This window comes from Chelonia mydas, chromosome 11, assembly GCF_015237465.2.
Source record: "Chelonia mydas isolate rCheMyd1 chromosome 11, rCheMyd1.pri.v2, whole genome shotgun sequence".
In the NCBI taxonomy this organism is placed as follows: Eukaryota; Metazoa; Chordata; order Testudines; family Cheloniidae; genus Chelonia; species Chelonia mydas.
In genome coordinates, this window is record NC_051251.2 from 73,023,334 (window position 1) to 73,035,876 (window position 12,543).

Sequence of the window (12,543 nt, forward strand, 5' to 3'; positions counted from 1 at the left end):
CCAAAAGCCTCTCGTTATATACGGAATCATAATGGCAAAACTGAGCTTTTGTTGATATCGCTTATTTTGCTCAGGTTGGTGAGGGGAGGAGACTGGAATAAGCTAAGCCAGCAAAAGCTCACCTTTGCCAATATGAGCTGTGCCGACGCTAGGAGCACTTTGCCAGTATAGTATACTGGTGTAGCTATATCAAAAAGCACTCATAGTATGGACCTAGCCAAAAGTATAGCTTATGCTCTCTGCGGGACCTGTCATAAGCTACGCCTGCATCAGTACAGTTACACTGATTCAGTTGCATCCACCCCAGATGGTTTTGCCAGTATAACTATAGCCTCCTAGTAGAGACAAGGTGTCAGAAAAGCTTCTTTGAGTTACTCTCGTTGCTAAACATACACACATCTCTTTTTAGGGAAACAGAGATGTTCCCTTTCCTCAGGAACTTATTAACGAACTTTTTTTTTATCACCAGGGTTGAGAGGTGTGACTTTGGATAAGAACAGAGACAAGCAGTTCATGTCCTGTGTGCATTTAGAATGCAAAGACACTTGAGCCCCAAAAGACATTCTTATGTGGACATAGTATAAATTAAAATCTAGGAACTTTTTTAAAGCTCTGTATCACCTTTCAACTTGCAATTTCAGTTCTGTCACATTATTCTCATTGTTTCTTGCTATTTAAGGAGGACGGGAAAGAAACCAACATCACAGAGAATAAGGTTGATAACACAATTCTCTACACACAGTAACTTCAGCACAAATTTCATAGGCATTAAATCCATATGTTAATCTTTATCTGCCCTGGTAAGATTGACCCAGCAGATAGTAAGAGCTACAAAAAACTCCTTATTATGGAGGCGCTCCTGGTGGCTTTGTACTTAAGGTTTTGTGCAGTTTAGAGTTTAAGCGAGGTTTCAGTTCCTTTCTAATGGACGAAAAGTCATGTTTATCCTAACCAAAATTATGACATTTACTCGGAGGGCACAAATTTTATTTTGGGGAAAGTTACAAGTAAATACATTCATTGGATTAGGAGTTCAAAGCCGTTTAAAAGTTTCTCTTTTGGCTGGTATCTAACTTTTTTTTGAGGCCCCTTTAACCTATATACGGCTTTGTTTTTCCACTTCAAACGTTACATAGAAATAGATCTATATCTTATATACAGGCTATTTAAAAAAAAAACAGTAAAGGTATCCACTTTCTCCCTTATTAATATTTCTCTCTGCGCCACAATGACTGACAAATGAAATGTGTTTGTTGACAAATGAAAGGTGGGGAAGACTGTAGAACAGGGCTCTGCCTAGCTCACCAAAGCAGAGTAGCTATTCTAAGAGTGCTTATGACTGTCAAAGCTCAGGCATCCTTTCCAGTTGCACATGTTCTAAGATCCTTAAAAACGGCTTCTGTCCTGCACTATTTCTGAGCTGGACACTAGTGGAGCTCTCATCCTGTGGACCTTAGGAGGCACGTTGGTATTCACATTCTGTGGCCGGCAGCATCCTTGGGCCACACGGTGGCTCATGGCAATGGGGGAGTAGTGGGCAGGTATTCTGGAAGAAGTAGGAGGAGATGTGGTATAAGACTTGGTCGTGTGAGAAGGAGGTTAGAGAATAGGCTGGGAGGAAGGAGTCACTCAGATTTAAACTGGATTGGAGCTCGTAACTTTTTTTAATATTCTGCACATACAGTTTTCTGTGGGAGCTGATAGAAGGCTCATGACTTTGGAAACTCTCATCCAGAGCCTAAACTTTTCAACCGTACTGCTACATGTTCATGGCAGTGAACAAATTAATTCCCCAAGTTTTCTGTTCAGCTTCCATTCATTAAATGTCGCACATCTGTAAGGCTCTGGGTGTGTGTGCACGCAAAACTGAAGTGTACAATAATGAGAAGACCGTTTAGAAAGTTTTCATATCCAGAATTTTAAGTAGGGTCAGATCATGGAAATCAAAGGAGGGACTGGGCACTCAGTACAGATTACAGTATATACAGTGTCTTGAAGACCACTTGGATACAGAGTATATACAGTAATGTGAATTTAAAATTCTCTGCTATTTCTATTCTATTTTTTTCAGCTTGATCCCCTTTCAGAAAACGTCTTGCAGCAGAGGGCAAATGCCAATGCAGTGCATTCCATGGAAAAAGTAATTGAGATACACAGTGAGTATATATAAGCTTGACTCAGATAATTCTCCTCTGAGCTGTCTCAGGCAACACTGTTTTGACACCTCCATCATCTTAATGATTATAGTAAATAAATTCTCCCAAGGTCTGCTAGATTTACTTCAGCTGGTTTGCTGATGGTCAGTGTACAGTAAACACACCCTGTGCAGCCATGAGCTGAACACGCAAGATGCAGAATTGCGCGACTGTGAAGAGTACGGCTACACAGCTCACAGCAGCAAGCCTCCCAGCACAGCTTGATAGACGTGGGCTCGCACCAGTGCTCTAAAAAGGGCTGTGTAGACATTGTGCTTCAGGCTGGAGCCCAGGCTCTGAAATCCATCACCCATCCACCGGGAGGCTTAAGGCGCAACTTCAAAGCGTTGTCTACTCAGCTTTTGAAACATACCCATAGTGTTCAGACATGAGGTCAGACTGGAGGAGGATGGGTTTATCTTTTGGTTTCCTTTCTCTCACCCTAACCCAAAACCAACTGTAAACCCAAGTAATCGTACACATACAGCAAATTGTCCTGCTGTTGGTGAAGAAATTGAGGTTGAGGCCATTTGTTAAAGGAACTAAACACAGGTTAACGTCAAGTTTCCTCCTTGTGCTGCGTGTGGTGGGATGTATTCGTAGTGCTTATGTACAGCCTATCATGGCTATTAAAGAAGTGGAATTGGGAATTGTTACAGCTTCTAATTAAGAACGAACATTAATAGAACTTAAACCCAGCATTGGGTAGAAGTACTGGAATCGTAGGCTTGCCTACGCTTTTAACAGTAAAATGCTGCCGTGTCAGCATGGAACATTTTGAACTCTTCTGCTAATGATGTTGTTTATTTGTAGCTCCAAGAGACCCCAAGCAAGACTGGGGGCCCCAATATGCCAAACACATACACACAGAAGAACCTATTCCTAGATTATTTTATAATCTAAATAGAAAAGACAAATTGGAGAAGGAAAGTGTTGTCCCCATTTTACAGGTAGGGAAGCAAGGACCTGAGAAATTAAGGGCAAAATTTTCAAAAGTGAGTAAGATACTTAGGAGTTTTAAGTCACATTGGAAGTTACTTGGATTTTGGCTCCTAAGTACCTAAGTGACTTTTGAAAATGGACTTTAGGCTCCTAAATCATTTGAGTGTTTTTGAAAAGTTTGCCAAAGTGTCTTGCCCAAGGTCCCCCAGGCAGTCTGTGGCAAAGTCAGCAGTTGAACCCATTTCTCCAGTCCAGTGCCTTAACCACAAAACAACCCTTCCTTTTTCTGTATTTTTGTTCCTTAGCTCTAAATTTCTGAGGATTTTTAAGAGTCCAACTGTCGCTGCTGCTTCCTCACCTAAACCTAGCTCAGGTGTTGGTGACGTTAAACTTTTTCACAACCAGGCATTATAAGGTTTCCAAACTGCCACAGGGCTTCAGGTGAGGAATAAGCAGCAAAAGCAGGTGAACTCTCCATTTAATATCTTCCACCTGTCTTCAGCCGTTCAAAGCAGAAGAGCAGTTCCATTCACAACCAGTGGATCCAAAACCAGAGCTGAATCAGAGTTTGCTTGGAAGGATGCTGGGAAAGCATATTCAACAAAGTCTTCGGCAATGCGGGGCAGAAGTTTGTTTTCACATGTTTCTTCCAGTGCTGAACGGCCACAGAATCCAGGGTTCTTGGCGGACAGTAATTCCGACTTCGGACTGTGTTGACATATCAGCCTCTTCATTCCACTTTAATTTTAAATGCACCTTATTGTCTGAAGGAGACAAACTGGGGTGAAACCCTGACCCTCTCTTCTCCCCCAGGCCAATGGCAAAATTCCCACTGATTTCAGTGGCACCAAGATTTTACCCCTGATTTCCAAGAAACTGCTTCGTTAAAAGGATGTTCCATTGTGCTGTGCCCAGGTGTAAAGTTCAGACATAGTGAAAAATTGTTGCCTCTAAATACTTTAAATGTCTTAGCAAACAAACTGTTTGTGCTAATTATATGCTGGTTTCCATAGCTACAGTAAACACTTATTTAAAAACAGATCTTTATTTTGACAGCACCGCTGTGATAACATATGTTAACAAAGCAGCATGGTACTAATGCCAGATATTCAGCTAATAACTGTACTGTTGCTGTAGAATTAGCCAGACTGTTTATCATTGTGAATCATCATAGTTACCATGTAGAAGTCCACTGGCTTTTCCATATGGAGAACTCCTCAGCTTCTCGCTTTGGGAGGCCATCGTTACCTCAGGTTGGCCAGCATATTTATCAGATAACCAGATCTTCAGACTGAGCACTCATGTACCAGATTCCTTTCTGCAGCTCTTGATACTAAATTGGTCACGGTGATGATTTTACAACCATGTCTGTATTCCAGTCTTCATGTATCCAGGGCTGCAAAATTACTATGGTATTTTCCCCCTCACTGTGTTGTGAGCCATAAAAGCAAATGAAGAAATACATTAAAAGCGCTGATGAACTGTTCTGTTTTTTGAACCATGACCTCTCCCTCTGTCTGAGACGTTTGGGCTGTACCGCTCTGCTGGCAAATGCTAGAGGCAGCTCAGACTTGTCCATGGGTCTCTGGATGTTTTGCCATCTTGCCAAAGGTTTCTCTGGCTCTGGCCATGGAGACAGAGCAGTGGTTCAGCACTCCTGCCTTTATCTGTTGCTAACTTGGATTTGGAAGCCAAACTTAGGGGCAGCAGGGAGTAGTATCCTCCACTTCATCCCATCCCCAGTCTGTGGGGAAGGTACTCTTTCATGGATAATCCTCTGAACTGAACAACACTAAGCCTCTTCCTTCTGTGTCCCTTTTCCCCCCTCCTCCCCCGCACTCAGCATGATCAACTCGGCTAAATGGAGCAGGCAAAGGCCAAGAGATGCTCCATATGTGAGGGGAGCCGTGGAAGGGGAGCTTGGTTGCAGTTGCTCCCAGCCCACAGCTAGGGGAAGGAGCACAGAGTGTGGATGGCTTGCTGGGTCTCTGCATCCTCCCACATCAGCCAAGACTAGGGTTACCATATTTCAGGTTCTCAAAAAGAGAGCATTGGGGGGGGGCGGGTACATTGGGGGAGCTGGAGGGAGTGCCTGCAGCAGGGGTACTCACTGGAGGTGGGGCGGAGGGACAGTGTCAATCCCTGTCAACCAGCTGGCACAAGCCCAGGATGCAGTGACAGCTGTCAGTCAGTGCCTCCTTGTGGGACCCTCGCCCCAGGGCTGCGAGCTGGGGGCCTGAGTGGGTGGGATCTGGCAACTGTGGCTACAGGAAAATGGACCAATCAGCTGTCGATGCGGGGGAGGGACCAATCAGGAAGCGAACCAATCCAAGCTCTTTCTAAATTGCAATGTCTGCTCAGAAAACCCCCTGGACATTGCCTGTTGTTTGAAAAATCCACCCGGACAGAGGACAAAGGCTCAAAAAACAGGCAGTGTCCAGGAAAACCCGGGCGTATGGTAACCCTAGCCAAGACTGCTTCAGTGCCACCTCCTCAAGAACCCCCCCACCAGGCTGCAGCTCCCAGCTGCAACCCTGAGAGTGGGGGGAGGGGGGAGCCCCTGATAAATTAATACAGATTCAGGCTGTATTTACTTTTCCTTGTAAGCTGCATAGGACTTAAGGAGGAAGGATGGATGTGTCTTCCCCACACAAACCCCAGCCCTCCATAGGCTCTGGAGAGGAGGGATGAGACATCTTCAGATGTGGTTGCATTTAATTGGTAGGTGATATGATTCCTACGTGTGTAGAGAGAGCTTTTCAAAAGTGCCCAGTGTTGGCTTTGAAAAACCAGTGGGAGTTTTAGCAAAGGCTTCAATGGGATCTCAGATAGGCCAATGCTGAGTGCTTTGAAAATGTCACCCATAACGTTTCAAGTATCAGGCTCAATCTGAGTGCAAGACTGTGGTGACACTAAAAGCACCAAGCCCCAAGTCTGCTCACTTTTCATAATAACTCATAACATCATAACTGTGTGGTGCAACAGCTGGCCTAACAGTCTGTTTTCGTATGTCTCATTTAGGCAAGTATTGGCATTCTCTCCAGCGTTACTCCTCCACGGTGGGGTACTCCTTGATCGAGGCACAGAAGTGTGAGACTGAAGAAGCAGAAACAGTAACAGCCATGGCATCTCTGTCAGTGGGCGTGAAGCCAGCTGACAAGAGGTGAGTTCCCTTCACTTCCATCCATCTAACAAATCTCAGAGATAGGAGCCGTTAGTAGGGTGGACAATGATGTGTGTAACCATCTGGTGATGCAGTGCAGAGTCTGACTTCATCTTTTTGTCATTTCCTTTTAACTGGACACATTCCCAGTATCGTCAGGGTAATTATTTCAACAGTAAGTGGCTCCTGCCCCTCTGTTTTATTACACCCTCTCAGACTAACCCGGACAATGGTGACAGTGCCAACCATGTCTTGAATCTTAATATGCTATACACACACTGTCTCCTCCGGTCCAAAGCAGCCGAGCACACGCGTTCATCAAGACTGGAGGGGTGTCAGCTCTTTAGTGTGATGATCTTGAACTTTAGAAAACCTGGAGAAATGCTTCTCTTTCCCCTGTAGCAGACTCTCCAAAAAGTTTGAAAGACAGTTTAATTCTTAACAGACTGGGTGAGTAAAACTTACATGGGTTGGTAGGGGAGGGTTTGCAAACTGGGTGTTAGTGAGCGTTTTGGGGAAAACACACATTAGTGCGGAAGAGAAAGTGTAACACTTTTGTACACAGCACACTGTGAATTTCTCATCCTTGTCATGCCCCTCCCCTTTTTTCTTTTTCTCCCTCCACTCATCCTGCCTCCTTTGGGTGAAATTGTTTACAGACCAGATGATGAACCCATGGAAGAGGAGCCTCCCCTGTAGCATTCACCTTTGAACTGGAGTTCTCCTGTTTGTTCGTCTTTGTCTTGAAGCTCTGCCAAGAAGCTTTCTCTTGTTACTCCTGCGTCCTGTCATGGTTTTCTTACAGAATACAGAAGGGACAACCAGGTGTAAAACACAGCAACAGAAAAATCTCTCCATATATATATACACACGTATACAGTATATACAGAAAAGGAAAAATGCTGTGAAGAGCAGCAGTGTTGAAGACAAGCACGTATGCTGGGCACTCTTCTTCTGCTCCTCAGTGGAAGCCATGAGGGGAACAAAGCCCATGAAAGTCTTTAGCAAAGTTGTCAATTTTTTTCTAAAAATAATAATTAAAGATTCAACAACACAAAAACAAACAAACTTCATTTAAAACTGGTGCTTAAAGTTTGATTACCCACAATTCAGCAATCTCCGTTTGAACCACTCAACCCATCTTGTAGTTTTGTTTCTTGGATTTTTTTTTTTAAATGGCTCTCACCTACCTGTGAGTCAGACATTCTCTTCAAAACCAGAACAAATGCGAGATGGTGTATTTTTAATGGGGAGGGTGGGGGAAAGAGGACTAGTCATACATATATATATATATATATATATATATATACACACACACACATACGCATATATATATTTAAAAAAAATACAAAAAAAAAAAAGAGGAAATGGAGCTCAGAAGGAGTCGGCTTTAGTAACTCCAAAGCCATCTGAAGATGAGTTTGTGCCTTTTTTTTTAATTGAGCTGATGGATTTGGTGCAGCTGGATTTTCTGAAGTTTGAGGAACAATGCCTTAAGAAAAAGAACAGCAGCAGTTTGTCAACATATTTCCTCTGGGAAAGCCAAGAACTGCCATCGGGAAGGAAGACTGGTTTGTGCTGGCATGATTACTGGAAGCAGGCATCAGCTGGATAGAGCATCTCCAAAACTGTCTGAAGTTTGGATTTTTTGTTTTGTTTTATTGCTGTGGGGAAAAAAATTAAGGTAGTTGCCAAGGAAGTGGCAAATACTGTTGGATCTTTGAAATTCAACCAATATTGAAAACACATTTTCAAACATTTCTCTCTCAGACATTATGTAGAAATTGAATTTACCAATCTGGTTGTTGAAGCATGCAATAGACACAACTGCAGTTTTAAGATTGGAATGCTTTTCATTAAAAGCAACTAGCATGAGATATTGCTTAAATTGTTGGGTGGGTGTGTGTGTGTGTGTGTGTGTGTATATATATATATATATATATATATATATGTGTGTGTATATATATATATATATATATATATATATGTGTGTATATATATATATATATATAAAACAAATGTATTCCAAGCTTAGAAATCTGATTCTTATGAATTATTGATAAATATTTATAATGCATTTATATAAAATAAATATATATAATAAATGCAGACTATAAAAGTAGCCATTGAAAGGTCTCTAATGAAAGATTTATTTGTTAATTGGAATGTAAAGGTGCTTTTGGAGAGGGATCTAGTTTGAAACTTGAGCATTTTCAAACTACAGTTTGGAAAGTTTTCAGAACACCAACACATTAGCCACTGGGCAACTACCCTAAACATTTGTATTTTAATTTAAGGTTTTCTAACAAAAAAATGAGTTTTTAAGCAAAGATTATGAATTTCCTGTTAATTTTTATATTGATATTTCACAAAAACCCTAAAGAAGCCTTGTTTGTGTGAATCTTACATTTATTTTACATTGGGCAGTTGTTTTTCTGAATGGTAACAATGTCATCATTTTTCTTCCCTAATCTCATGCATGTACGTTACTTTCTGTGGGGATTTTTTTAAGTCTCTTGTACAGTGAGCAGCTTTCCGCAGATGTAAGGAACTGTTGCAGATTGTCAGAGTTTATTTTCAGAAAGCGTGCATTTAACTAAAAGAGGGGAATCCAATGGTCTCTTTTGTATGATACCAATGATTGTATATTTCCTCAGTTCTGTGATAGAAGCTGTGTAAAGAAAATAAGGAGTTTTACCTTAAGCATAGTAGTATTACAGTGGGTGATGTATCATATCCTCCATGTGGATTGTGGTGAGGATTATATATGGCATTAGTAGCTACCATATTGAAGGCTTGCCAGACACTATTGAGGCAACTAGCATTCACTCACGCACACTAAGCATCTTTCTGAACCACCATTGCTAGAATTGTAATTTTAGTCCTCCAAAGAACTTTTTTTTCAAATTTATTTTTAAGATGAAGTCATTGTTGGGTGAGAGAGTTTTAATCTTCAGCTCCATTGATTTTTTCCCTATTGCCTTTCGGAGCTGGCCCTCAGTATAAGCAGATAATCCTTGAGTTGTGGAGTTAGGTGACTAAAGGAGACCAAATTGACACATGTACCTTTTCAAAGCAGAGTAGGATAGCACAGATCCTTTATCTGAACAACCAAGGGTATTTTTAATTTTTTTTTATTATTATGACAACTGACAGGGTCATTTTGTATTAACTTATTTTCCAGTTCTTGACGTAGGTTTTTCATTCCATTCAGAACATACTGAATTCAGGCTTGTGGAAAGAATTTGAAACATACCATACAAGTGAGCAAGCGCAAGAGGGTTCTTTGCTTTGTTTTACAATGCAATTTAAAAAACAGACACTACTGTATTTGAGTTTTTGCTAACCCAAGTACTTTAAAATTATGAAATGTTTTGGTTATTAGAACTGTCTTCAGCATATTCTAACAGTAAGGTTCAAATATAAAAATGCAAAATATGTGTATGCATTGGTTTTTTAAATGACCACTTTGCTGCTGTGATCTAAAGCATAATTTGGCTGTGGAATCCTGTGATTTCGTATTTTAAATCATTTACCCATTCATAAATGTTGGCAATATCAACATATACACGATCCTGTTTGTATCCAGACTGTCCTAACCCTTTTTTTTATTAACAATCTTGGTATCACTTGTGGAAAATATTTGTGTTCCTCTTTCCTTGTGAACAATTGCTGACAGATTGAGTTGATTTCTTTAAAATTAGATGATTGGCAATAGTCTGAAATATTCAGTACCCTTCCATCTTGTCCCTTTCAAGATGCATTGTTCATTTATTTTAAATCATTTCATTAAGTTATTGCCATCAATGGAAAGACTTACCAAGACTTCACAACTCATCAGTCTACTCCAAAGTCTAGATCACTTGGATTGGCTAAAACCTTACTTGGCTACACTCACTCGACAGGCCACGTCTGGGTGGCCTGTCTGACCTTGACTGGTGCAGATAGAAGGGAAAGGAGGTCCTTGTTTTGGAGATCCTCGTTTTGGAGACCACCATTTTTTCACCTCTTGAGCTTTTGGCCTCTTCATTTCAGTAGCCTTCTAAGAAAATGTTGCTCAGCCCTGGGTCAGTGAGCATCCAGTCCTGAGAGGAATGCTAGCAAACTCTCTGGAGTAGCCACCAAAGAAGTGCATTGCAGGTAGATTGAATGAGCACTCCTTCCCTTTCCTTACTACTTCCCCTCCTGAACCCAAGCATGATGCACTTCAGCTCCACCAGCAAGAGACCAGAAGTTGTGCCAGCAACACAGTGCATCACTTTGTAGCCAAGCCTTTGGGGTGGCCCAGTACAATAATAATTTTTTTCTTTTGCCTGTTTGGAAACTAAGCAACATTTTCAAATAGTCTTGCAGAGGAGCGAGTCCCAGTTTGCAGTACACAGTTGATCATTTTGTTTTTTACTTTCGATACGAAACATTCCTTTTTTATTAGTCGCAGTCATGTATTCATTCCATTCTTCCTTTTTGTAAACTTTTTGGGCCCATGTGTTTTATGGGCATTGATATATATAAATATATATATATAAATATATATGAATATATTTTTTTAAGTTTCCTACACCTTGAGGTTGCATGGTCTGTAAGGTTGGCATGTCTTTATATTGTCTACAGATTTTGCACGCCAAACTTGGCAGCTTTGAGAAACAAAATTTCCCCTCTCATGGGATTTGCAGAAACAAAGGTTGAGGCAATTTTCTGTCAAACACACACAAAAAAGGAAGGAGAGTGGGGGTGGGGGGAATTGCATCTTACTGAACTTAAGAAATTGTGCTTTTTATTGTAAAAAGATAAATAAAAAGGACTACTTAAACATTTCTCATTTTAAGAAGAAAAATTTTATCTAGCACTTGTGACATACCAATAATAGAGTTTATTGTATTTATGTGGAAAACAGTGTTTTAGGGAAACTACACAGAACACACACAGTAAACTGCCTGTGTCATTTTAAAACAAAAATTTGGTTGGGTTTTTTCTTTTTGTTGACTTTTTTGTTTTGTTTTTCTCTTCGCTGGGAGGGCGGGGAGTTGGGCTCATCCCTTTAACACATCTAATCATTCATTCTGAGGGGGAAAAAGGATTTTAAAGGATTAAGTCTTCAGCACAGCTGTGTTAACTTTTTTAATTACTTTGAAATGTCTCACTAGATTTCACTTTAAACAGTCGTGTACTGTGCAAGCACTGTGGTTTAAAATAAGACTTTACATCAAATGGAATAAAAACGTTTCTTCATTGTGACGAAGCTGGGCTTGTTCTCAGCTCTGCTTCATGCACTTTGATATTGATGAAAAAGTATCCTATTGAAAGAAAATAAATTAACACTTTTCTGTGCTCCATAGTGGAGGCGCTATTTTCCAATTTATGAGAATGACAAACTTATATATATAATATATATATATATATATAAAAGGGGGGGGGAATGGGTTTGAACATTATTCACCCAAGAGCTTATTACAGATATGTAGTATCAAAGTTGTAACTATATTATATTCTACTTTATACCTATACATGCTCAGTATGATGTCACCATTGGTAGCAGCTACCGGTTTACTCTGTAATTTAGACACAATTTCACTCTTATTGTATGGACCCTACTTTAAGTGATGGTAGCATTCTTTGTGCTAAAATTTTCTGATGGTCCTTTCTTTTACTTGGTGGAGTTGGAATTTTTTTTTCTCATTCTTGTTTTATTTGTTTTTTTGGTTTTGTTTTTTTTACTGGCCAATGGTGTCTTTCTCCGACAGTACCAACTTCAATTTCAACTTTATTAGGAGTCCAGTATTTTGTACCACATTATGACAACTTGTTATTCTTGTGGTGTAAATAAAAAGAAAAAGTTAATTATAATACCATCTTTGTTTCTGCTAGTGATCTTCTTCATAGCTGATGTCTCCTATTTAATTGCTTGGATCAGTCTTGTTGCCCGACCATCAGAGGCCTCATAACTGTTCACCTGGTTAAATGTTTTCCAAATATTTCTTGGTCTAACAAAAGAAGTTCTGATATTCTGCTAGCAGCAATAGGTTGATCATTTCAATCTGTAGACATTTAAGCACATTTCTTATTACTAGTGAACTGAATGTAAAATTTCTCTGAGGTCAAACCCACAATTGTCTGCTGTATATCTTAAGAGGTATATACCCCCCAAAAGATATTAATGAAAATATCTGTATGCGCATCAGTAAGAGACTATACCACTTATATACACTTATATTGTGTAAGGACTTCGGAACAATGGATGCCATG

At 40.3% G+C, this 12,543-nt stretch overlaps 1 protein-coding gene and 1 pseudogene across 12 annotated transcripts in view; both read left to right on the plus strand.

The window, feature by feature from the left end:
* The window catches only part of HDAC4 (histone deacetylase 4), a 459,989-nt gene extending 448,733 nt beyond the window's left edge, over positions 1–11,256 (plus strand). For all 12 annotated transcript variants that reach the window (XM_027823219.2, XM_043525826.1, XM_043525825.1 and 9 more), the window contains 3 exons: positions 2,072–2,156; positions 6,159–6,300; positions 6,960–11,256. In XM_027823219.2, coding sequence (XP_027679020.1) covers positions 2,072–2,156; positions 6,159–6,300; positions 6,960–6,999 — 267 coding nt within the window. In that variant the 3' untranslated portion in view covers positions 7,000–11,256. The remainder of the gene's footprint in view (positions 1–2,071; positions 2,157–6,158; positions 6,301–6,959) is intronic.
* LOC102947155 lies at positions 10,784–12,242 on the plus strand (annotated as a pseudogene).
* The last annotated feature ends 301 nt before the right edge of the window (positions 12,243–12,543 follow it).